Raw genomic sequence first — 24,694 nt, 5'->3', positions numbered from 1 at the left:
TAAATGTATAAAGTAAAAACAAAAACAAACAAACAAACAAAAAAAAAACCCTGCCTCATACATTTGACTTAATTATTCAGGTTAAAGAAAAATAATTATATTTCATGGTGGATTTTCACCAGTATTTATTTATTTATTTATCTGTTTTTTTATATCTTTTATTTTTTATGTTTTTAATTATTTATCAATTTTGGTTTTCTTTTTATGGCACGAATGAGCTTCCATATATTTCTACCACCTACTGCCACCTGATTTAATAATAATAAAAATATATATAATTTCACTCTCTGCATGCAGGCTTCATTCTTCCACCAGTTGGGTGATTGAAAAATATTATAAGCTTTATTTAGCTTTGAAAATATAGATAAATATATATGTTTACATACATCATATATTTATTCATTCATTCCGAGAAACGTCTGTAAATGCTAATTCTAGCGGTAAAGTATGCCGAGCAAGAGAGTTGGAGCTTTTTTTTTTTTTTAGATGTAATTTGATTTCGAGTGGTAAAAGTTGCGGTTATGACGCGCAGTGCTCCAACGCCTGGGATTATTTTTGCATGCAGGCTGACAGCGGAGGCACACACTGTGGTGGGATGGGCTGTGAGCTGTTCAAGATGGCGGCGCCCTGTGGAGTGCAGCTACTCTAACAGGTAAACAGGTCCGATTTTTTTTACATCTCGTCTGTTTTTCTCACTACGAATTCCAACGCACAAGTTACGTTTTGGTGAAAGCGATTAGTTTTGCTTGTTTCTCAGCTGGTTGAATGCGGCTGACAGAGTGAATTCTCCGCCGAGTGTGGGTCGCAGCTCCCAGCTAACGTTAGCTCTCAGCGGTGGGACTGACTTGTTTTTGGGGAGACCTGTGATGGGTAGATGTTAAGGGTTTAAGCGTTTCGTCCTGGTTTTATCTGGCTTTTGTTGTTTATTTATTAAAAAGCAGTGCTCAGTTTGCCAGAGAGGAGACGTCTGCATAGTTTTATAATCGGATAAAGTCAACCCAACCCTGCCCATTGTTCCCTGCGAGTTGTTTACGACAAGCAGCAGCCTCTGGTCAGTCCACATACAGCGGGGAGCTCTGCTGCTTTTCAGCCCCACATCTCGGCCTGTCCTGGCTCTGCACGGCCCTCCTCTTCCATGTCAGTATTTTTCCAGTCTTTACGGCCTTTGTGTATTTTTATTTGCTTTTTCACGCTTCGCTATTCATCCCTGTGACAGATCTGCTGCTCCTTTCTGCAGCGTCTCATTTTCAGCCAGCTCTTTACCCAAATTCACCTCAGCAGTTTTTTTCCTATTGTCACACCAGCCATTAATATCCTGTTGTTTTTTGCTGGCTTGTCAACGCCTCAGCTTTTTCAATCACTCCAAAGACGAAATGGGTCACTAGTTTCACACTTTGACCCCCTCGAGCTCTCATTTCTGCCTGTCACATTGGCTAAGCTGTTAAAATTCCAGCACTGGTAGCTGGGCCTTTGCATTATATATAAACACTAACCTAACACATTGCCTGAAGGGATAAATGTTTATATGTGACACTTTACTTCTTTAGAATCCATTCATGTTTATTCATCGGAGTCATTTATTTTCATTTGTAAGCCACCCTAACAACATGTTCATGAATAAATGGGTTTCACAGGGGTATTTAAAGCTTTTCACAAATATTTTAGACCATGTGTGATTTAACCTGCATTCTTTCTGTGCATGCTCACAGTCTTGACATAAATGCGTAAAGACATAAGCTTCGTGTCTCTCCAGAAATGGCAGCGTCCCAAGTTGAACCGGTCCTCTGTAGGTATTTGTTTTTAATATAAGCTCTCAACGAATTAGGAGCAACACGAAAATGGCAACTACTGTGCTGAGCTGATGATAGATGTCCTTAGACAGCTGGTCAGACTGGTGCCCAGGAGATAAGATTAATGTGTGATATACTCATTATTTCCCAGGCAATATAAAATGAACCACATCCCATGCATGCAGCTGACCTTTTTCATTTTTCAGGTCAGCAGCATGCATGGGATGGAAAAAAATAAATAGATATGACTAATGTCAGTAATACTTACAGCCAGGTTTGCAGAATTTCCTGGTTTGGTTATCTATGCAGAATTTTTATTTAATTTAAATTATTATCATCATCATTATTATTATTATTATTATTATTATTATTATTATTATTATTATTATTTTTGCACATAACTTATGTCATTTTAAAAATGGGAATACTGTGCACCAGCACTTAAGAGTTAGGCACCAAGGCTGCCCTCTGTCATGGTGAGAAAAGGTCCAGGGAATACTGACTGTTTTCAGATTAATGCAGTTTACCACAAGCTCCCAGCCACCGACATGGCCTCATACTGCCTGTTTGGATTTCTGGTTCTGGGAATTTTGAAATGATAGCCACCCAGTCATAACTGTTTAGAGTTTGTTTTCAAGTGTTTGAGGTGTTTTCTTTCTTTCAGGATGTTGTTGTGAAGGAAAGAAATTAAATTTTCATTACTTGTGCAGCACTAAACTCCTCAAGACTCTGCCCCGAAATGTCCAGCTTAGCTAAGCGGACATTTGACAGTGTTACAAAGTCTGTGTGACATCCAGTGGTGCTGATAATTGTCTGGTAAATTTACAGCGAGCAAGTGGGTGTCATGTGTTCGGCCTCACATGTACACTACCCAGACAGCACCCCTCACCTACCCCAACACAGTATATTAGTAAGTGTAGCCTTAGCTTCTGAAGAAAGCATAACGTTGTACAACATCCAGATCTCATTCTTACAACATTACCTAAAGACAGTTTATGTAGGTGTGCACAACAAGTCTGAATTAATTATGTATATACGTGTGTTTCATATAAATACTTTAAATGTGGAGTCTTTTCAGTTCATTCAGTTTCATATTTGCATGTGGTGACCTGCTGCTTTTCTATTTTATCTACCATTATTTAATCAATTAGTCCAACACAATTTATTACATTTATAGTAATTAATCATTGTATTAACCATAATACTGTTTTCTCATTTAACATCAGACTCTTGTAAATTGTGACAGACATTTTTGCTGTTTTTTTTTTGTTTTTTTTTTTTTTTTTTGTTTTTTTGGATGATTTATATTTTTAAAAAAAATACCAGATGGTAAGAAAATGATAAGAATAGATGTACACCGATTTAAAAGTTCATGTAAGATTTAATATGGTGTGGGATGGTTTGTTTGTTAAACAAAAGAAGCAATTTTAGCTCTGGGAAGACTTGATGGAGCATTTTTCATTATTTTCCACCCATTAGATAGCTCAGGAATAGAACGTTAGTTGTATCTTTGCTCAGTCCAGTAAACTTCTGCAAACTGTGTCTGATTAAAAACTTATTCAAACGGACCATATAGCCCCATCATAAAGAAGGCAAATGTCCTTCTTTATGATGGGGCTTTTAAATATTCACGCAGGAGAATAGAAGGCTACTGCTAACAGCTCGCGCTCGGCCAAATGTAATTTTCAGTGTGTACATGGAAGCGCTCGGGCTGCATAAAGCTTCTTTGTGTGCTCCTGAGCATTCCCAAGCTGCCTGAGATCACACTGAGGCTAACTCTTGTTTACACCACTGACCTGTCCCTGCAAGACTTCATTTCCACACCCCAATTCTCAACCCCCGTGACTCAGCAGTTAATTGATTTAGAAAAAAAAGAAGAAAACTGGGCTGTGACTTGTCCTGTGAGTGAACAAACGGGAACATGTGCAAATTTTAATCGTGCATTTTTTTTTATTTATTTATTTTTTTTTTATTTTTTTTGAATGGGAGCATCCTGGAGCGACTAATATTGTCACGTTTCCATCCAGAGGGGAAGTGACACATGACTTCAGTGGAAATACACTGGATATCGATTCATTTATTTTCTCCGGATAAGCTCCTGTTATCTTGGTTTTCATAGCATGTGACTCCATGTTGAAAGCTTCAATATTTTGCACTGATAGTTTACACCCTGTGAGCTACCAAAAACAAACAAGAGTCTCATCATTTTCTAACTTGTTAGGGGTTGTGGTTTAAGAGTTTAAATTAGATCTCTGGTGCTGATTCATTATTCCTTTTGGGGAAGAAGCTGCTGGGTGCAGACACCCTGATGCTAATGGCCTGTCTATCAGTATTATTAATGGCCGTTTCTCAGATGGAGATTTGCGAGGATTCCTTGGCCTCCTTTACTTCGAACAGCTGACTCAGCGTCTAGCCTAAACGCATTACAGACAACATAAACGGACTTATCCCCTAAAATGGTAAACACATTAGGTCCTGTTGTATTTATGTTTTTTTTTGTTTTGTTTTGTTTTTTTTCAAAGCACATACTTGTTTAATTTATATTGAGTATACACAACTTCTCACTTAAAGCTCAGATAGTAAACAGGCAGGATTTGAAAGGATTCTCTTGTCTTCTTGAGGTCAGATTAGCAGCAGGTCACATAGTTGGATCCATCGACACTGCTTAATCTGCTCCAAGTCCGTTCTCTGACCTTTTTTTTTAAATTTTTTTTTATTTGTCCCGCAGTATGTTTGACAAGCGAGGTGGTTTATGTGTGTTTGTGTCAATAAAGCTGCGTGTGGTTCAGGACTTTGATGGAAAATCGGTTATAGCCTGCTGAGCTTGTGCTTCCCTGAGGAAAAGATTTAATTTTCTTACTTCAAAAAACAAAATGTATAGGCTTGTTCCAGATTTTTGCCTTGTCACTGTAGGAAAAAGCATGGGTTTAAGTAACATTATGAATTGGCTCCATTGTCAAATTGTCACGACTTCCTTGGACGTTTGATTAATGGTAAAAACTCTGCATTCTCTGCAGTGACAAAGTTAAAATGTCTGCAGAGGAAAACAGTCGTTTTGTTTAATTTAATATAATATAATTGAAAAATAACATGAACTCTGTCATTTCTTTGAGCCACATCTTATCATCAACTGTTTGGTTTGTTTGTGTGTCACTTTTTGCCGTTTTCAAACTATTACCAAATTATTGCTCTGATTGAAACTATAGTAAGTTTTCAAAATGTTATCACACTGTTAATTCAACCTTATTAATCTCTTCAGATATCTTGTATAATAGGGATCTCTTATACTGACTCCATACTTTTATTCTTGGACCCATGATGCATAGCCCAGAGTGGTCCTTATTTATCTTATACTGGCTTTGGTGCTACCACTACTTCATCCTCATGAACTGGCAGTATATTCTTGCCTTTGACCCTTACAAATGGTGGCTCCTCAAAAGTGGTGTTAAACCTGGGGGTGAACTCTGGCATGGCCTGAGCTTCCAGGTTAGAACACATGGGCATTCTGTAGAAAACCTCAACAATTTCTCTGTTTCTTCTTTTTTCTTTTGTGAGCACTGACGTGGTGATTCTTTAGTTGTTTAGGAGAAGACTGTAAGGAGTCCAGTGTGCCTCAGGCTTGAGTATAAATGGTTACTGGTCTATGTTGACGTCACAGTTTGCACAAGCTCTGAGCACCGCGTCAACTGTAACCACGGTTTTATATTCTTTCCCTTTAGGGACACCCTCCCTTTAAGCCATCTTCTTTCTAACTGGCTGCCATTGTGTGAAAACATTGACACAATAGCAGCCAGTTAGAACTTCAGAAGGAAAGGCTGGTGAATGTTCCACCATCCTCACCAGTTTATTGGGTACTAAGCAGGCATCGTGAAGTCAGGGTTTTTCCTGCTTAGAGGAATTTTAGACTGACTAGCTCTAATAGAGGATTCCTCTATGCCTTCTGGTGTTGCACTTTTTGATAACATGTTAATTTGGCTTCATAAACTCAACACGAACACAATTATGTTTCACAAATGATCAGAAATAACAGAAAAACAATTGATTTTGCTTTATGTGGCCCTCTTAAAGGCCTTATTTGGCCTCATCTGCGGGATGATTGAGAGACTTAAGGACCACTGCGTGTCTTTACAGCAGAGACATTGTATTCATTGCTTAGAACTTGAAATTACATGGAAATATGGCTGCGTTGTCTGTCATTCACACCTCCCTCACCTGATAGGATACGATGACAAGGCCATTATGTTAGTCAAATCGGAGCTCTTGTGGGTATCACAAAAGAGAAGTCCACTCATTTAGGGTGAACTTTTTTTTTCTCTCTCCATTTAAGAGAATTCTCTTTACTGCAAACCCTGCTTCCCATTACACCGTTGATATTGTCACGCAAGCAGTAATCCTGGATCAGAGCTTAAACACATTCTTGGAAATGTTTTTGATTTGATCTTGGTGCATTGTAGAGGTGCCTGGAGACTGTATTGGTGGGTGGGTCCCAGGAGTCCTCCAGGCAAGTGGGGACGGACGCCGTGACAGAGACGCTGCCTCCACGTCCAGCACTGCCACCACCATGGCCAGGGAGCAGCCAAATGTGGGGGACCTCCTCCCACTCTTGGAGACCTCTGACCTCCACCAGCTAGAAGAGATCAGAGGCCTTATCAATGAGCAGCTCAGCACTGGTAGGCACTTGGCTTGTTATGTGTCAGCACAGTTTATTCTGGACACAGCTTTCTTTCTCTCTGTGTGTGTGATGTCACTACAACTTAACAGAATAAATAATTAAAAATTATATGCATGCTTGTGCTTCTTCAGTGAGTTTCTCATTCTGTTCACAAACTCTGATCCACTCTCTTAAGTTGCACCTAGCAATGGTAGTCCTTGTTCTGCTCTGCAGCCTAGGTTAACTTAGGTCATAACCAGAAACCCCTCTTAACCCTGCGATGTAACCTTCAACACCAGTTGCAGTTGTAGCAGGCTATGTCGACTCAATGTGTAATTTGCAACATAGATTACCAGCTTAAGCAGAAATTGGCCATTAGACTAGAATATGGACTTCCATTGCTAGCTGTAGTCCAGGAATGTGGAGGTTGAGTTTGTGAGGCAGCTGAAGGCTATATGACCATGAAAAAGATAACCTAGTCAACCTGGCTGTAAGGAAGTAGGAGAAAGGAAGCTAGCTGGTAAGCAGTGATACTGCTACTTGAGCAATTGCATCATCTTTTCAGACAGATAAAATAATACATCACAAAATGTACTTGGGTATCAGTAGCCCATAAAAGTAAAATCTGTGTGTGGGGAAACCACTGAACTTTGATAACCTTGGCCATTCTGTGCCGATTGCATCTCATTCTTTTAATAATGCTTGCTTTATCACCTGGTTTAACTTACCTCACTGCATATTTATTCAAAATCTCCTTCCTGTTTTCCTTGAAGAACGTGGGTCCATGCTGCTAAACACGCTGGTGGACTACTATTTAGAAACCAACTCCGCCCAGGCTGTGCATATCCTGTCATCTGTCAGAGAGCCACATGATAAGGTGAGGTGGAGTTTGTTTGTTGTAGCTTACCTGTGACGTGGTACTTTTTAGGGTAGGAAAAAAAAGAAAACCAACAAAACAAAAAGCACTGCTTATAGAAACATTAAACTCTATGTATTGATTGGTCATTATGGTCCTGTATAAAGTTACAGCTTATATTGTCACAGATTAGTTTCAACATGCTTTAAAAAGGAGACTAACTGCCTGTGCTGAGTACTGATTGTGTTTGCTACCCTGACCCTAATGTCCTTCTGTCACAGCACCTTCTAGATAAGATGAATGACTGTATGACCAAACAGGCCTGCCGGCTGCCCACCCTCACTCTGCTCGGCCATGTAGTCCGCAAGCAGCCGTCCTGGATCCACAAGATTGCTCGATACCCTCTGCTACTCTCACTGCTCAAATGCCTAAAGGTAACGACCCAGATACGACTCGATGAACAAAGAAATCTTGTAAAGGCACAGAGTCGTGTGTGGATGGATGCGGATCAGAAGTTTTTCATCCAAGCAGCTTTTAGAATGGATTTAATTGTAGTGAGCACACAAAGCAGTAGATTGTTTAGTTTTCTGCTTTCAAAGCAGTTACTTACCTGGGTTTTGTTCATATACACACATCTTTGAGCTGTTACTAGCAAGTATTTAAATGTCTACATTAAAAACCATTAGACACAACATCATTAACCACAACATCACTTACCGAGTATAGGCTAAGAATTCAGTGTGTATTGTACTTTGGCTTGTATTATTTTTAATAGCTAGCCCATCCCCAAACCTCACAAAATCCGCCTTAGCTCTACTAGAGCTTGTCAGCAAATTGTATGCTAATACGCTAAGCCTAAGATTTTTGATTGTCCTATGTAATGTCTTTTGTGTGCCCTAAACCTAAATACTTTCACCCTGATATCATGGCAGACAGATACAGATGTAGTTGTGCTTATCACTGGAGTGCTGGTGCTGATCACTCTGCTGCCCATGATCCCTCAAGCTGGGAAACAACACCTGTGGGAGTATTTTGACATCTTTGGCCGTTTGGCATCGTGGAACCTGAAAAATCCAGGTAGGAACTTCCTGTCATGTCTCAAAAATATGTTGTCGGCTTTTTGAATGTTTTCTAGTTCATTTTTAAGGGTCTTGATCCAGTTGTGTGGGAGGTAAAGGGGTGTTTAAAGGCGCTGAGCAAGCTTAGGTTTTTGTCTCTCTAACCCTTTTTCCCCACTTTAAGGCCATGTTTCAGAGGTTTACCTAATCCACCTACACGCCAGCGTCTATTCCCTCTTCCACCGTCTCTATGGCATGTACCCTTGCAATTTTGTGTCCTACCTGCGCTCCCATTACAGCATGAAGGAGAACATGGAAACCTTTGAGGAAGTAGTTAAGGTAAGCGCATTACTTCAGATGCAGTGATCTGTTGCTCTTCATTAGAGTTGGTAGCAAAGTGATGATGGATGTTAAATTTGTGTCCAACCTTCAGCCGATGCTTGAACACGTTCGTATTCATCCAGAATTGGTGACGGGAACCAAGGATCATGAGCTTGACCCCACCAGGTAAGACAAATTTTATTTATTTTTATTTTTCTGTATTTCCAGCAGGACTTTGCCTAACATTGCTCTGCTTTTCTGTAGGTGGAAAAAGTATGAAATCCATGATATCGTCATTGAATGTGCCAAAGTGTCTCTAGACCCCAAGGAGGCTTCCTGCGAGGAGGGCTATGCCACCATGCCTGAGAACTTTTACCCCCAAATCCACCTGCGACCACAGGACTGCACTTCCAGCCCCTACCCAGACCTCCACAGTAGCTATGGTCAGTTTTGCATATGAAACAATACTGATACGAGTAAGAATAATAATAGACATGTTGCATTTTTGCATCTGCATCAAGAACCATAGCTCTGGTTAGAACATAGTAGGGATTTTATCATTTGAAGTATTACTTTGAAGCATTACTCGAAGCAGCTTTTCAAGAGCACCGGAACAGTGGTGTCCTAAGAGCAGACTAAAAGTTGCTGGCTGGATCCATTAGTGGCTTGTTCATACCATTTGTCTTCTTGACAACAGGAAGTACTTCTTCAACCCCATTTTCAACTCCACGACAGCCTCTACCCCCACCCTTGTCCTTGCCCCCCTTCTCAGGGACACAATCCTCGTACCGCAGCCCACAGACCTCCAGACGGCAGGTAAGATCATCCATAATTTGATCAAAATCTGTCATAATTGCTGCTTTAGGACACAGGGTTTGTCAGTAACTGATGATCAGAGGGTAGTGCCAGAGCACGTTGTTGTTAAGCTTCTGCTTGATGCTGGCTGTTGTACACAGGGTCATGTTTACACCCCATATAGCACCTGTCAGACAGAGTTAGGCGATTGTTTGTCCAGAAAGCCCTACGAATGAGTTCAAAAAGAACAATAGCTGTCCTCCATGTTTTTGAAAAATGCAAAGAAAAAGTGTTTTTGAGTCCCTAAAATCAGCTGGCGGGCAGAGTCAAGTTCATGCCCCTATGCTTATCCTGCCACCACTCCGTAAGGGCTGGAAAGGGTTTGTTGCCTTGGAGATGCTGTCTCCCTTTTTATTATCGGACCAGCTGCATGAAGGAGGGGTCTGGGTGTTTTTCTGCCCCCTGGGGTCTGTCTGAGAATTTCTCTCCCACGACTGTGACGGATGGACAATCTGGAAAACATGTGAGAGCCGCCATTTTATACTTGGCTTGCTTCACCCACATCCACCTGTTCCACTATTCAGCCACTATTCAATGTTTTCTAGTTCATTCAAGCTACCATCTGACAGTAAATTAATTCTTACAATGCATTAACAGAATAAGAAACCCCAGCCAATTGAGATGTATTTTAAATTCTAGAATAATAAATATCCTGTAATTTTTGAGAAGCTCAACTCAGGTATCCAGGCAAGTGGGCACGCGAATGGTCCTGCAAAATGAGGATAGTCAAGCTTTCTCCAGAAGTGCAATTTTAAATTGCCCCCAGTTAATGTAGCACTGCCAATCTTTCATAAAGCTGATTGTGATACACAGGTGGTCTGTGTCCCTCTCTGTGTGGGCAATGAAATGCATCAGGAAGTTTTAGTTCCCACTTTATAGTTTATAACAAGAGGGCACCAAATCACCATATATGACAGAGAATGATCTAATAATTTTGTTTACTAAGCTACAACAGTATATCATCTATAGACCAGTTTGTTTCCCAAATTTTATTATATTACAGTAATAATGACTCTCTTCTTTGCAGAACTCCTGTGAATTAAATTCCTCCTGTGGTGGGAAAGACCCTCTGTGGAGCCCCTCCTCATTGTGTGGCATGACTACACCCCCTTCCTCAAGGGGCATGTCGCCCAACTTGGAGCTCTCCCACAGTGCCTCACATCTTCCCACCCGCTTCCACTGCACATCAGGTACAGGCTACATCATGCTGTACGTACCGTACCGTTTTCTGACGTGACGTCCTGTCGTGTCTTTTCTGGTGACTGCTGATTGTTTTTGATCCGAGCAGGAGGAAAAGGAACGCCTGCCTCCAGCACCCCAGCCACGTCTTCTCCGCCTCCCACCTTATCAGATGACTTTCCTGTAATCTCCTTACCAGCCAACACAGTACAGTCCAGTCCACCAAGAAAAGTATGCTCTCTCAACGCTATCCTGAAAATGTCCATAAGATGCAGATTTTAGAAATCCTGCCAAACACTTTGCATGATAGAATTACAAAAGGTCATTGGCAGTGGGCAGATTGTGATTATTAATTACACTATGATGTTTTCATTTTTTTTAATCACTCAAGAATCTGAAAAAAATATGACTAATATGTGCCTTACATGAAAACAGCAGGAGGCAATATGATTTGAGTAATTATGTTTAATGAGGGAAAAATGATAACTTTATTTAAAATTTATTTTAGAATTACACTGGGAAAGAAGAGCTGGAACAAACCACCGATGTGTCCTGAAAACTGTCTCTAATGAGACTGTTAACTGTGTGTGACTTTTCAGGATCGGAGACATGGGGATGGCACAAAGCCCACACTGGTGAGACAAGACCCAGTAAAAGAGCCTGAGAAGAGTTCAGAAGTGGCCACAAGCAAAGGTTAGACGTGATGTCTGTCATTGATATGATTTATTATCATTCATTTTACAGTAGTCTTCACAGGCCATCACTTTTTGGATTAGATCCAGAATGATCCAATAGAAAACCAGTCTGACTGAAATACATTTCAGATGGAGCTCCAGATGAAGCAGTTAACTCACAACTGTAATTTGATCTGATGGTCCACCCCTCCTGGGCAAGACTCCGTTCTGCCTAATTTTAAAATGCTGGATATTTTACAACAGCATAAACATTTGTAATCTGAGTGAAGTGCACACTTCTACTTGAAATGACCTAAAATGTGTTTGATTTCTGCTTTACTATTTATAGAGGTTTAATAGTTAATTTCTCAAGTTTAGGGTAAAAGTATTTCTTCTTTTTTTCCTTTCATTTTTTGATACCATATGCAAACATGTGGCATGTTTTTCGTCATCAGATGCAGGAGCTGCAGAGAACATCTCCATGACTCTGACAGAGCTTTCAGTTTTCATGAAGAAACAGGAGTTGGAGCTGCAGCTAAGAACAGAGAAAGAAAAAGAGAAGGAAGAGGGTGAGTTTCTTTCTTGCAGAAACACATTTATGTACATTGTCAGCAAATTCAAGCCACAAGGACTAAAGTCAACCCAAGAAAATGTTGCTGTACTATTAAAAAAAATATTTATTTTGAGGTTAACAAAAAAGAAGTCTATAGTTTCCCCAAGTCATTCACGTGGTGTTAAAGGCAGACTACCTGCGGCTCTCATTCCTCTTATTGAATTATAAATGCACACAAAATGCTAGCAAGATGTTGAATAAATTCATGCTAGCCATTTTTTATTCAAACATTGGATCTGAGCAGCATTCACAGTCACATATTCATTAGATTTCTGAAAAAGGACCTGTATGAACTGGTGATTCTGGCACAAGACCTACATTTGAAAATTCTCAATGTCATATGTCTTTTCTGTTTACTGGTTGCTACTGGCAAACACTGGAGCCATCAAAGCTATTGTTGGATATGCCTGCCATTATCTGTCTTTCCTATTGATAATCCTGAGAGGCTCTTAATGTAGCAGTTTGCTCCTTTTCTCTTTAATATTACACCTGCAGAGTTCTTGGTTTGTTTGGTTTGTTTGTTTTTCATATTTGTCACCCTTAAGTGTTTCAACTCATCAAATTTTTATATTAGACAAAAAGAAAAAAGAAGTAAATGTAAAATTCAGTTTTTAAATTGTTTAACGTAATAAGTGGTTTTGCCACCCTGGCAGTAAGAATTGCAGTCGAGCATTTGTAGTAAGTTTCACATCACTGGAGAGGCCCACCTTTCTCTTAAGGCCTGTTTGAGATACTTTGGCATGACCTTAATCAGATTCAAGTCCAGATTTTGACTAGGCCTCTCCAAGACCCTTGTTTTGCTGCCTTTTTTTAAAAGCCATTCAGAGGTAGGCTTGCTGGTGTGTTTTGGATCATCATCCAGCTTCACAGCCCAGCTTGAGCTTCAGGGTGCGAACTGATGTCCAACATTCTCGTTCAGGATTTTCTGGTAGAGAGCAGAATTCATGGTTCCATTAATTACAGTGTCTAAGTCCTGAAGCAGCAAAGCAGCTCCAGGCTATCACACTACCACAACCATGTTTGACAAGAGCCTATCCCAGTTGTCATACGACTAGAGATGGCCTACGCTGCCTCTCAAAAAGAAATGAAAGGAAAGTTAAGGAAACTGTACTTCCTAGCCCAATAGATTTTCCCTTAAACTAGTTGCATTCTTTAAAGCAAAGTAATTTGATTTTTCAGAACAGACACCTTAATAAAATTGGATAACACATATATGAGAATGAGTCAGTAGGCTGGTCTGTTTTTAATTAAATCAACATTCTGATAAACAGATTCCCCCAGTTAAGTTGGACAATTCTCAGCTCATGAACTAAACATCCAGGATGCCAACACATCTGTTTATTTCCCTGTATGTTGAGCTTTCTCTGCATAGTTACTGGTTTAAATCCCACTTGAGCCACTTATACTAAAAATAAATGCACCTGCAGTGCTGCGAACACCACTTTTAACAGAAGCATCTGCCAAACGGCACAAGCTCTGTTTCTAAAGCTAGGTGCTTAGATGTAAACATCCATTCCTTCTTAAATAATAAAAAAAATACAAAAAAAAAAATTGGGCGCTCGTTTTGTGATTGCAGAAATATTTAAACCTGCATGTATATTCTGAATGTCATTCTCTCCTTAACTCCATCTACTGCAGCTGCCATCACAGAGGAGCTATGGAAGCTCACTGAAGAAAAGCTGGAGCTGTCGGGTGTCAGGGGCTTTGACTCCCCTTTCTATCACACCACTGAAACGCTGACTGGCTGTCAGACACGAGACAAGACCCGCTCCAGCACCCAGCCTGGAGGCACCGTCCGGGACACCCATCATGCTGTATCAACACCAGATAAAGCTGAGAACACCGTGTGTAGCAGCACTGTTGGCAGTGAAAGAGGAGCGGGAGCAGGAGAAGGAAGGAATTCAGCTGTTGGCCTGGAGCAGTCATGCTCCTTTCACACATGTTTTACTCCTATTGAGCACCACCTGCACCAAAGCCCCTCTGTCCCGGATGATGAAGTGACTAAGTTTGGGATGTTCTCCCCGAGTCCGTGCAGCAAGACGCCAGCCCCGGTTCCCTATGAGTCATTTTTTGATCTGGCCTTGCCGAGGGCAGCTTCACTCTTTGTGCACCAGAAGACGTCAGAGGTGGTGCACAAGGTCACCATGGAGAGACTTTTGCAGCGGGAAGAGGGGTTGGAGGATGGAGAGGAGGAAGGGGTAGTGTCTGCTTCACCACTGGAGGTGCTGGATCGCCTTGTTCAGCAGGGAAGTGACGCCCACGACAAAGTTCTCAAGAGGTGAGAGACTTTTAAGTCTACATCATTTTAACACTCATATCTACAGTGATTGTGGTCTAAAACACAGGTGACCTGCACTCCATCCTGTGCCTGCACACATCCTGTGTAGACTCAGCTGCTACAGCTTCTGCGAACACTACAGATTCTATAGATTGTAGCTTATTTGGAAACATGAGCAACAGTGTATTTTAATAGTTTAAAATGTTCTGTTGTGCATGAAAAGACTAGAATTGGTCATGACCCAGCCTCAGATTCATCTGATGTGCTATAGTCAGACCAGAAATGGTTTGATTTGCCAAAAATATTTCTTCTAAAAATGTCATGTGTAATGGCAGCAACTGCATCTAGTTTCCTCACAATGCTATTACAAACGCTGCAGCCAGTAATCTATCAGATTAGCCCCTTGGGTAAAAAGTCAAGTCCCTGTATTTGAGTATTTCTTATCTCCAACTCCTACAGGATCCGCTCAGCTCTTTCCAGTATTTAAATTGATTTTTAAGCCATAAAATATTTTAGAAGTCTTAAGTACTTGTGAGAGATCATAAATTTTAAATGTCCTAATACTTTGACCATATCAGACATGCATTACTACATGTAGTCGGCATTGTTTTCTATTACAGGCTGTTTAGAAGAGGTGAAATGACAATTAGAAGGTGACAGATGGGAAATACAAGTAGCAAGGACACGAGGTTCCAATCGTTCATATTTGAGGTTATTTCTAAATGTTTTGGAAAAAAATTAAACTTAAAAAATAACATTTAGGCAGTTGAGTCCAATATAAGGTTCAAATTGTTTAGAAAAATAAGGTGCCAATGGAGTCTTTCATTTCCACTGTTACCTCATCATCAGTGCCACGTGGACCGCAAGCTGGTTATGTTGGGCGTAATGAAACACCCACAACATTATTAAGTATTTAGAAGAGGGTTTGTGGCTCCTTTGCATAATCCACAACATTTGTGTCATTTTCAAGTTGATGATTCCTAAATCAGAATGTGTGAAGACATTTAATTTTAATAGATAATCAGTGTGCATTGCTCAAGTTATTACTGTTCTGCTGTCAAACATCTTAAATTAACTTTTGAAAAGCATGCAGAAACCTTTTTTTCAACATTGTTGTAAGTACATAACAATCCCACCGACAACTAGGAGGACATGAAACGCATGCCATGAGGTTAGATGCACCGAAACTGTATTTTCAGTTGTAGTTTTAGTTGCACAGAAAAGCTCTGTGCCTTTCCTGATTAGCTTTAGTGAGTGTGATACAAACTCTGCTATATGGGTACAGTTTCAAAGAAAATTTAAGTTATTAAATATCAACTTTCAGTATGAAAATATTGAAGTAACACATGTATGTTGCGGTGGTTTAGGTATTCATTCTTTAACTTCTTTGTTGTGAGTCAGCCACTCATCTTGATCACACTGAAGAACCTCATGAGTCTGTTTTGATGTGCTTTTCAATGTTCAGAGCGTTTCTGGGTTGTTTCCAGTCTATTACCGCAGTTCCAAAGGAAAACACCCAGTTTAGAACAAGCATGACATTGTTCGAAATCCACCTCCCCCTTCTTTTCTTTCTCTCTCTCTCTCTCTCACTCACTCACTCACTCTCACACACACACACACACACACACACACACACACACACACACACACACACACACACACAGCTGGCTTGTCCACAGTGCCAATAATACAACAGCACAAGCGGTGTCAGCAAAGCCAGGACTAAGCACAGATCATTTAGACTGCATTCAATTTTAGTTGCTTGCTACTGCCATATTTAGATTTTATCTGTTTTAATACAGGCAGATGGAGAGAATGAAGTTGGCACACACACATGTCAAAATCAAGGCAGAGAGAGAAATAAGACAAGTTACAAGCATGCCATTTTTACTGCGATGTGGTCACCTGTAAGGGGAGGAAATATGGACAACGTATGGGGAAAATTGTAGGAGCATAATTATAACTTCTATAAACAGTCTTGATATATCTTGACATTTAGTGAATTCTAGACTCTGCTAGGTAGATTTTGATACTGTTGGACAAAGCCAAGCCAGCTGTTGTGTCTTGTCACTTCAGCATTTGTGAAAGAAAATAAGTCCCAAGACTGAGCCCACAGAGTAGGCTCTTAGAGTCTGGTGTGATCTGGTTTGCAAAAATACTGAATGTCCTGCTAGAAAGATAGGAGGTGCATCCAGATGCTTCCTCTGACACTGACTTTCATCACAAAAAATGAGTCATTTCTGTATTATTGTATATTCAGCACAAGTGCACTTTTTGAGCTAAAGCACACTTGCTGTCCAATACAGTGGTCTGATTGGTCAGATCGCTTTATTTGCATCCGGTGTGCAAAGGCCATTAACCTGTGCTAACATTTGCTTTTACCGGTGACTACATGGTTTGGTTTTGTTTTTTAGAATGCAAAAAGGGCAGATTAAGAGTACAATATGACAAAAACTGCTCATGTTACTGACCTGTTTTGGTTTTGTTTTGTTTTTTTGTCTCCCCCCCCCAAAAAAAAAAAAAAAAAAAAAAAATCTTCTTTAACAGATTACCTTTGCCAAGTAAGTCAGCTGACTGGACACACTTTGGAGGTAAATCCTTCACAACACTCAGAACACCATTGTACACAGATGAAAGAAGCCATTATCAACACTGCAGATGGAGCAGTATATAAATAATACGCATGACTAAGTTTGGCCGCGAGGTCTTAAGACATTTGCAGTATTTTGAAATGAGATGTAAGATGTCTTCTCTGCCTTTGTTTATGCTTAAGCGCACAAATCAAATTTTCTCCAGCTGCAGTTCATAAAAAGGAAAAACAAATAAAACTCTGCCAACCTATAATTACAACTCTGGAATTTGATAATCTCCCTTGGCTGACTGATAGGAGTCACGTCTTTTAAATTACATCTAAAACAAAACTCCACTCCTCACTTGTGGCTGATGGGCATGGAGTCCTTGGATGACTGTAAAGATCCTGGATCAAACTTTCCAGCACATACTCACTAAATTAGTCTATCATTTTTTGATAAGCAAAGCCGTGTATTCAAAGTTAGACTGGGCATTTCCTAGATTTTTATTATTATTTGACATAATTTTAAATATTCATAATGTATATAATATTTATGATGTAAATAACTGGTAATGACATCAGGTTATTCGTCAAACTGCCAACCAGACCATAGTACTAGTTACTTTTGCTTGTTTAATTGTTGAACTTCAGCCTTTAGTGATCAAATGTTTGTTCTGTTATCATGATGTAAACAAATGCCAATCTTGATTTGAAAATAAGAAAAAAAAATTCACATTTTCTTACTAAACTGCACACCTGGACTCATTTGTGAAAGGTGTTTGCTATTTTAAGTGCTCTTTATACCACTGTGTGTGAGTGATTAGCAAAGTTAGGAAAAGCAATAGATTATAGAATATAATTTTATACCTAAACAATTACCTGTGCTCATCTTGTGTTTCACACTCTAATAATAATTAACTCCACTAATTAGTCGTGTGTGTGTGTGTGTGTGTGTGTGTGTGTGTTAATTACATTATTATTACCTGGGCTTCCTCAGGCTCAGCTCCGCTGGATGAGCTTCACACGCTGCGCAGCCAGCTGCTCCTGCTGCACAACCAGCTGTTGTACGAGCGCTACAAGAGGGAGCAACACGCCGTCCGCAACCGACGCCTCCTCCGACGCATCATCAATGCCACCGCACTAGAGGAGCAGAACAATGCCATGGCAAGTTTGCAAGTGCTCATTATCACAGATTGAACACTTTCAAACACAGTGTTGAAAATGTACAAAAGGTGATGTAGCTATCTTATACACTAGATGTGCACTGATTCAACAGCTTATTTTCATTTGGAACGATAAAAAAGAGACAAAGCTCATCTAAATTCTTCAGAGACATTCAGTAATCACTGAGGCATTCGGGCATTTCATAATACCAGCTGTCTAATCAGCTGAGGGTCATCTGCATACATACCAATGAAACTGTAACGGAAGTTTTGTTTGCACACAGATTAGTTTCCAACAAATAACAGTTACAAAGAAGTCACAAAGGCTGTTTTGCCTCCAGTAATCAAATGTGTTTGATTACATCCATGTCGCAATCAACCAAAAGAATAACTTTTTACCCCTCTGCCCACTCCACCGGGCAAGCAGCAGGGCAGCATGGACACCAGAGTTTGTGAATTTGGTAACTTGAAAACGAGGCAATGTAGGAACTTCAAATTGATACCACAGGTGCATCTAATAGCAATCTTGGAGTTCGAAGCTCCGTGACCTTGATGTTAGGGTCAGAGTAAAGTTTCTTCTGAATGCATTAACTTGAGAACCAGGCGACATATGTTACCATTGGTGTGTCTACTAGGAGGTTGTATTGAGACGTGTGCCAGTATTTTTGTAAATCATTCAAAAACAGTTCAGTCTGAGTTTCTGGTTTAGAAAATTCTGTGCTTATCGTGTGTGTGTGTGTGCGTGCGCGCATGTGCGTGTAGAAGGACCAGCTGAACCTGCAGAGTGTGGACATCCTATCTCTAAGGGAGAGCTTGCAAGTGGAGCAGCAGCGATACAGGCAGCTGTGGGAGGACCGGGAGACGGTGGTGACCAGGCTGCACAGTCAGATCAGACAGCTGCAGCAGGGTCGAGACGACTACTACACCAAGAACCAGGAGCTCCAGGTACACATGCACGTTCACTCTTATATTATGATGTGCTAACATTTCTATACGGTATACATTAGAGTTTGGTATTCATCTAAATCTGTCCTGCATGTTCAGAGCAAGCTGCAGGAGTATCAGAAGAAGATGGATGAACTGGAAGCTGAGCTTCAAAGGGCCAACAACAAAGTTTGTCACACTGGTCACCTCCTGAATCAGATGACTATCAAGGTAAAGAAGTACAGAGTGTGAGATCATTTCAAACCACAGTCAGAACTTCGGCTTTTGTTGGTGTTTTGATAGTTTGACATTCTACCTTTGTAGCTACAGTACATTACTAGTGCGATAACCTCCACCTGGTGGATGATTGGTGGCTTTGCCGCTTGTTATAGAAAAAAGGAAGGTGTCTCTATGCTGTACGTGGTGTGATTACAGCACACTGTAACTCCTTCTGTAAGACTTGCCAAATTTAAACTTGGTTTCAGTTCAGGGTTGTGCATCTCTACAAAGGTTCAGGTAGTTAAAAACTGGATGCTTGTCTTTAGGCAGCAGGACTCGCAGGTTAACCTTGGGAGACAAATTCTCAGTGCACCAACATGAGAAGGTCGAAGACATTGTGCTCCTTACCAGATTGAAAACTGATTCCTTGACTCAAAAATTGCTGTCTGGTATCTGAGCGGTAGAAGTCACCACAGGTTGAAATGAAAGTTGAGTCAGTTAGCGAGAGAAGTGGTTAACTTTCTAAGCCAGCTTCAAGCCTGTGGTGAGGAATCTAAAAGTAGCAGCTGCACTTAAAGCTGCTGCAGGTGCACCCCCCACAGTCTTTGATTGCCTTTCATATTAAGACTTCCTATACCTTTTGCTATAGGAAGTTCCAATCCAGTGGTATGTGTGCCTGACCTGGTTGTTTTTAAGTCAAGCTCTGATATCCTTATATCATATCTATCATTCTCTGTCAGAGCAAGTTTTCAACTTCAGGGACATTAACGTGTCTTTGCCAACAGACCTATATGACCACTGGTGAGACATCACTAACTTCCTAACACAGTCAGGTTGTGTTTTTACTCTATTTTTCTATGTGCTTGCTTCTCCTGTAAATGGAAAAACTGTGCAGTAGCATGAGCAGGCTTGCAGACAGCTGGGTCAGACTTGGGGAGCTCCAAAAAAACATGCAGATTGTCCCAGGGCTCGTTGCCTTGGAGATATTGTCTCACCCTCTTTATTTTTGGGTCAGCGACACAGGGGGTCTGAGTGTTTTTTCTGGCTCCTGGGATTGGTCTGAAGTCTGTTTTGCTCCTCTGACCCAGACTGAACCAAAATCCTGATGAGCAGGGAGGCGTCTATTCATTTCAGATCAGACAGCATCCATAGGGTCATATATAAGGTCCTTGTTCACGATATTCAGGTTAAGTACAAGTTGGCAGAGGCAAAAGATGCCTCACCATATTCTGAATTATTCCTTAAATTTCTCACTTATTAGGCAGTCAAGATATTCTTCAAGACCATGGCCATATGGTTTAATATCACGACCTGGGAAGTAATTTCTTAGGACAATTTCACAGAATGGCTGTAAAGTGTGACACATTTAAACAAAGTTGAAATCTTTTGGATTTCTTTGTATACTGAAATATCACATGACTTTTTGCCGCAACTCATTGGACTTTTATCAGAGTCAGATCATTAAGGACTGCTTTTCTCAAATTCTTTCGAACAGGGTATTTGTAGTATAATTGCTAATTTGCCCTCCATCATCATTGTTTGTCTCATTTGTCCTTCAGCTGAGCAACAGCGAGAGCACCCAGCAGCAAATGAGCTTCCTGAACAAGCAGCTGCTGCTCCTCGGGGAGGCACATAAGCTGTCCATGCAGGAATTACAGCACGCAGACGCCAATAACACAAAGGTACGTGTGTGTTTGCAGGGAACAGCAGAGATGACGTACTGAAGTGAAAATGGACACTAATTGGGTTTGTTGGGTGTGAAACAAAACTCTCCCAGTGAAGCATTTTCAACTTCATGGCAATATGAACTCTGGTGAATGAAGTCACAGGCAGGCAGCTAATCATAATGCTTTGAAACAAAGACATGACTGTGCTTATGTACCACTTACTGCTAATTTGCAGATAACTTACCTTGTAGAATATGACAGCTTTGTAGTAAGGCTCGCAGAAAATGTTAATCTGTATTTTGTTCCCATTTTCATGCATTTTTCTTGTGTTGTGACCCACCACCCAGGAGGCCCAGATGCTGCAGGTGTCTTACGGAAAGGAGGTGGAGACTCTACGGCAGAGTCTGCTGGTTCAGGGTCAGAAACTCGAGGCAGCGCAGCAGAGAGTCACCGAGCTGGAGACGCTTCTCTCCAAGAAGGAACACCTTATCGCAGAGCAAAAGAAGTTCCTCGAGGACGTAAAATGTCAAGCAAAGTGAGCACCAGGATTCAAACAATAAGAGAATTTAATGTAACTCTTTTCTGTATAACTTAAAGCAGCATTGTGTAATTTGAAAATTAGCGTTCGTCGTAATCTTTGTGTGAGAAGATGGATCGCTACTTTAGTACGGATCATAAATTATTTGTGCAAGTAGGCAAGATCATTTTTCCTACAAACAAAACATTTGGCTCCCCCCACAATTTGGTCTCATGTTCTCTCTCCATGTTTGTCTTTTCCTACATTGAACCAGTGTCTTCTCTCTTTTCTTTGAAGGGCTGAGCTGCAGGCCTCAGACAGCAGGTATCAGGCTCAGAGGAGAATCACTCAGCTGCTGCAGACCGAACTCCTGCAGCTCTACAGCAGAGTAGAGATGGAGGCTCCAGCCAGCACCACCTCCTGCTCACCACCAGAGGGCAGAGATGACCCACACATGCCTTGTGACTCCAGGTCAGGGTGGAGTTGTGATGTTACTTTTTGCCATGCAAAAGTAAAGTCAGTGTTTCAGTCCTTGCTTCCTCCAACCTGCATGTCAAAGTATCCTTGGGTAATACACTGAGCCCTGAGTTGCCTCTAATGCATCCATCAGCGTGTGAGTGTGTGACAGCGCGCTTTTTTTTTTTTTAATATTAAAAAGGCATATAATAAAGCACCTGTAAGAGTGTGTGCAAATCCACCAACACTCAGTTTGGTGAAATCATATTATTAGTACATTACAAATTATATAATATTCTTTTTAGTGCTAAAACCGCAGAGCTGAAAACTAGAGTCTGACACTTTGGTTCAGACACAAATGGATGGATAGCATAGTATTTCATAGACAACTTCTATTATTGTGCGGGTCATAGATGGTTCATAGGCTTTTTAACATTGCAAATCTTTAGTTGTAAGGGGAAAAAAAAATGTCAGTTGTCTAATTTATTCATAAATAACCTGGAGGAGGGAAAAAATGGAAAATGTATGTTTCACTGTTTCTTTTCATTTAAAAAAAAATGAACTTCAGCTATTTGGTCCACTCTGAAATAATTTTTTTTCTCCCCACCACAGTGGCATCGTGCCAGATGGACCAAGTAACATTCACAACAACGAGGACACAGACAGCAGACCACCACATGACTCCCCTCATGGCAATGGCAGCACTTTATCGCCAGGGCAACCAAAGGCGAGCAACTCTTCCAAGTCAATGGCAAACTCCATCAACGGCAGTCAGGAACTTGCCCCACCCCTGCTGGTGGAGCCCTCCCTGTCCTGCCCCCACGCCAGCCTGCTCACTCCCTTGGCCGCCTCAGACACACCACTCACCGTGGGCTCCTACCCCAGTGCCAAGAGCTTCCTGGGCATGAGGGCACGTGAGCTGTTCCGCAACAAGAGTGAGAGCCAGTGTGATGAGGACCAGCCACCTCCTCGCCTCGCTGGCCTCGCCCACGGCCTGAAGACTGAGCTGTGCGTGGAGTCGATAAGCCCAAGTTATATTGCCCCAGTCAGCCCCGCACCTTCGCCCATCCCTCCCCCTCCCCCTGTTACTCCTCTCACTGTGCCCACCAAGGAGCCCGCCTCTGAGCCGAAGCAGCAGAGGGCTTCCAGGCAGGAAAGTCTCTGCAGAAAGACAGGGGCGGGGCCTGGTGGTGGGAGGGTTCAGGTAGGGTCAAGTCGCCCCCGGCAGCAGCAGCTTAAGATCATGGACTATAACGAGACCCATCATGAGCACAGTTAGGGACATAGGACTGAGCCGGGATGAAGGGAGACTGAAATTTAATGACGGAGAAGAGCTACAAAATCGACAAGAGGAACATGTCAGCAATTCAGTGTTATTTGTCCCATTCCCTAAGTGTCACTCTGGGTGGACAACAGGATTTTCACCCCAAGTTCTTCTACTTATGATTGTTTTTGGGGTTTTTTTTGTTTGTGTTTTTTTTTCATAATGCTTTATTTCCCTGAAGAATTTTGATAATGTGATACAAGCAATGTCAGCATGTTACCAGTGAGCACGCTACGCTTGACAAAACAAAGGTGCTGAAAGATTCACTGACAGGAAGCTGATAACAGTGATAAAGAATCATGAAGCTCCCTACACAGGACACCTTGACTATTTACTTTTTAGAAAGTCAGTTCACCTAAATTGGAGCTACTTTCTATTGTGGTGGTGTGGCTATCCACAGTAACACAGACGGTTTGTTGTTGAAATATTTAGAGATCATGTCTAAAAGCTGTGAGCAAAATTCCACTCATCACTATTGCATAAGCTGAGAAGGCAGAAACTGTCTCTTTGACTGTAACTGAAGGCACAAGTCAGAAAACCTGAATTTTGGGTAAACTGACAGCTTACTCACTTTTTTTTTTTTTCTTGTTTTTGTTTGAAACATTTTCTTTTTTTTCTATTTAAATGGTAGCAATTCTAAAAAAAGAAAACACTGTTTATTTTTCATCAGTTATCACTTCGAATCAAAGTTCAAATATAAGTTCGCTTGAGTTTTTGGTTTGTTCTAGTGACATTTTGAACCCACACTTTATTGTTCCTGTGTTTAAGCAGAACATTTCCGACAAACCTTTACATTTTTGTTAAAAGGAAAATTGGTTTTGCATCCAAATGTTTAAGTGTAGGTGCTGCAGACACACAAAAATGATTATTTCCACAAAAAAGGAAAGTGAGTGAATGAGATTTGGAAACTGGTAACATTTTTATGAATTTTTATAAATGCTACATTTTCTACATCCCCTGCCCCCCCCCCCCCCCCCCTTTTTTTTTTTCTTTCTTTTTAATTTTGGGGTACATGAACTAAAATTGAATCAGACCTGACAGGGTTGCACGACCCAGGTTTTATCACAATATTCAGTTCAATACGATTATTTTGAAAGTGCCAAGCAATATATTTGCATTCTGGCTGACCTCAGTCATCTCTAAACATAAGTGTTGTTTCTCAACTTGTTCACTACGCTTGAAAACAGACACATTCTGTCCGATGGGTTTTCCTTTCTGCAGGTCTGATAAACATGGAGTAACCTGTTCCCCTTTTGGAAGTATTAGAAGTAAACTCTGGCTGTGGAAGTCCATCTAAATCCTGTTGTCCACCGGGAACTCCTGCTGTTTTTTCCTTCTGCCTCGCTATCTAAAGCATGTTCAACAATCCACTTTAAATGCCAACCGTAGTATCTACAGCAAACCAAGACAGAAGAAACCAAGACAGAAGGTACAATCAGCACAAACTGAAGGAAGAAATCAGGACTCTCACCGGAGCTGGAGAATCTGGGACAAAATGGCAAAAAAGGAAGTTCGTAAAGCAGTGGCTTGTGTTTAACTGTGAACAATAAAGATCGTCTTCAATGTTTTGCACTACA

General features: G+C 40.9%; 1 protein-coding gene across 2 annotated transcripts; it reads left to right on the top strand.

The window, feature by feature from the left end:
* The first annotated feature begins 539 nt into the window (after nt 1–539).
* Nucleotides 540–24,694, top strand: tsc1b (TSC complex subunit 1b). 2 transcript variants are annotated; one of them, XM_040000296.1, is made up of 22 exons: nt 540–652; nt 6,245–6,460; nt 7,215–7,318; nt 7,579–7,731; nt 8,230–8,374; nt 8,540–8,694; nt 8,789–8,862; nt 8,941–9,119; nt 9,374–9,492; nt 10,559–10,721; nt 10,820–10,941; nt 11,310–11,403; nt 11,840–11,953; nt 13,636–14,275; nt 16,823–16,866; nt 17,845–18,011; nt 18,773–18,955; nt 19,055–19,165; nt 20,713–20,835; nt 21,168–21,355; nt 21,635–21,808; nt 22,406–24,694. In XM_040000296.1, exons 2-22 carry the CDS (start codon nt 6,352–6,354, stop codon nt 23,070–23,072), a joined length of 3,828 nt encoding a protein of 1,275 aa, XP_039856230.1. In that variant the 5' UTR covers nt 540–652; nt 6,245–6,351; the 3' UTR covers nt 23,073–24,694. The 2 variants fall into 2 exon arrangements, with proteins under 2 accessions (XP_039856230.1, XP_039856231.1); XM_040000297.1 differs by lacking the exon at nt 540–652 and adding an exon at nt 661–1,137.

Source organism: Simochromis diagramma, unplaced genomic scaffold (assembly GCF_900408965.1).
Source record: "Simochromis diagramma unplaced genomic scaffold, fSimDia1.1 OVJJ01000596.1, whole genome shotgun sequence".
In the NCBI taxonomy this organism is placed as follows: domain Eukaryota; kingdom Metazoa; phylum Chordata; class Actinopteri; order Cichliformes; family Cichlidae; genus Simochromis; species Simochromis diagramma.
The sequence above is the reverse complement of the archived record's forward strand: the minus strand, read 5'-3'. Positions and strand labels throughout refer to the sequence as shown.

What these genes read in the sequence shown, in the direction of transcription:
- tsc1b (XM_040000296.1), top strand. Translation starts at nt 6,352, where the DNA reads ATGGCCAGGGAGCAGCCAAATGTGGGGGACCTCCTCCCACTCTTGGAG. An exon ending in CATGAGCTTGACCCCACCAG is followed by an intron (nt 8,863 to 8,940) that starts GTAAGACAAATT and finishes GCTTTTCTGTAG; the next exon opens with GTGGAAAAAGTATGAAATCC. An exon ending in AGAAGTGGCCACAAGCAAAG is followed by an intron (nt 11,404 to 11,839) that starts GTTAGACGTGAT and finishes TTTCGTCATCAG; the next exon opens with ATGCAGGAGCTGCAGAGAAC.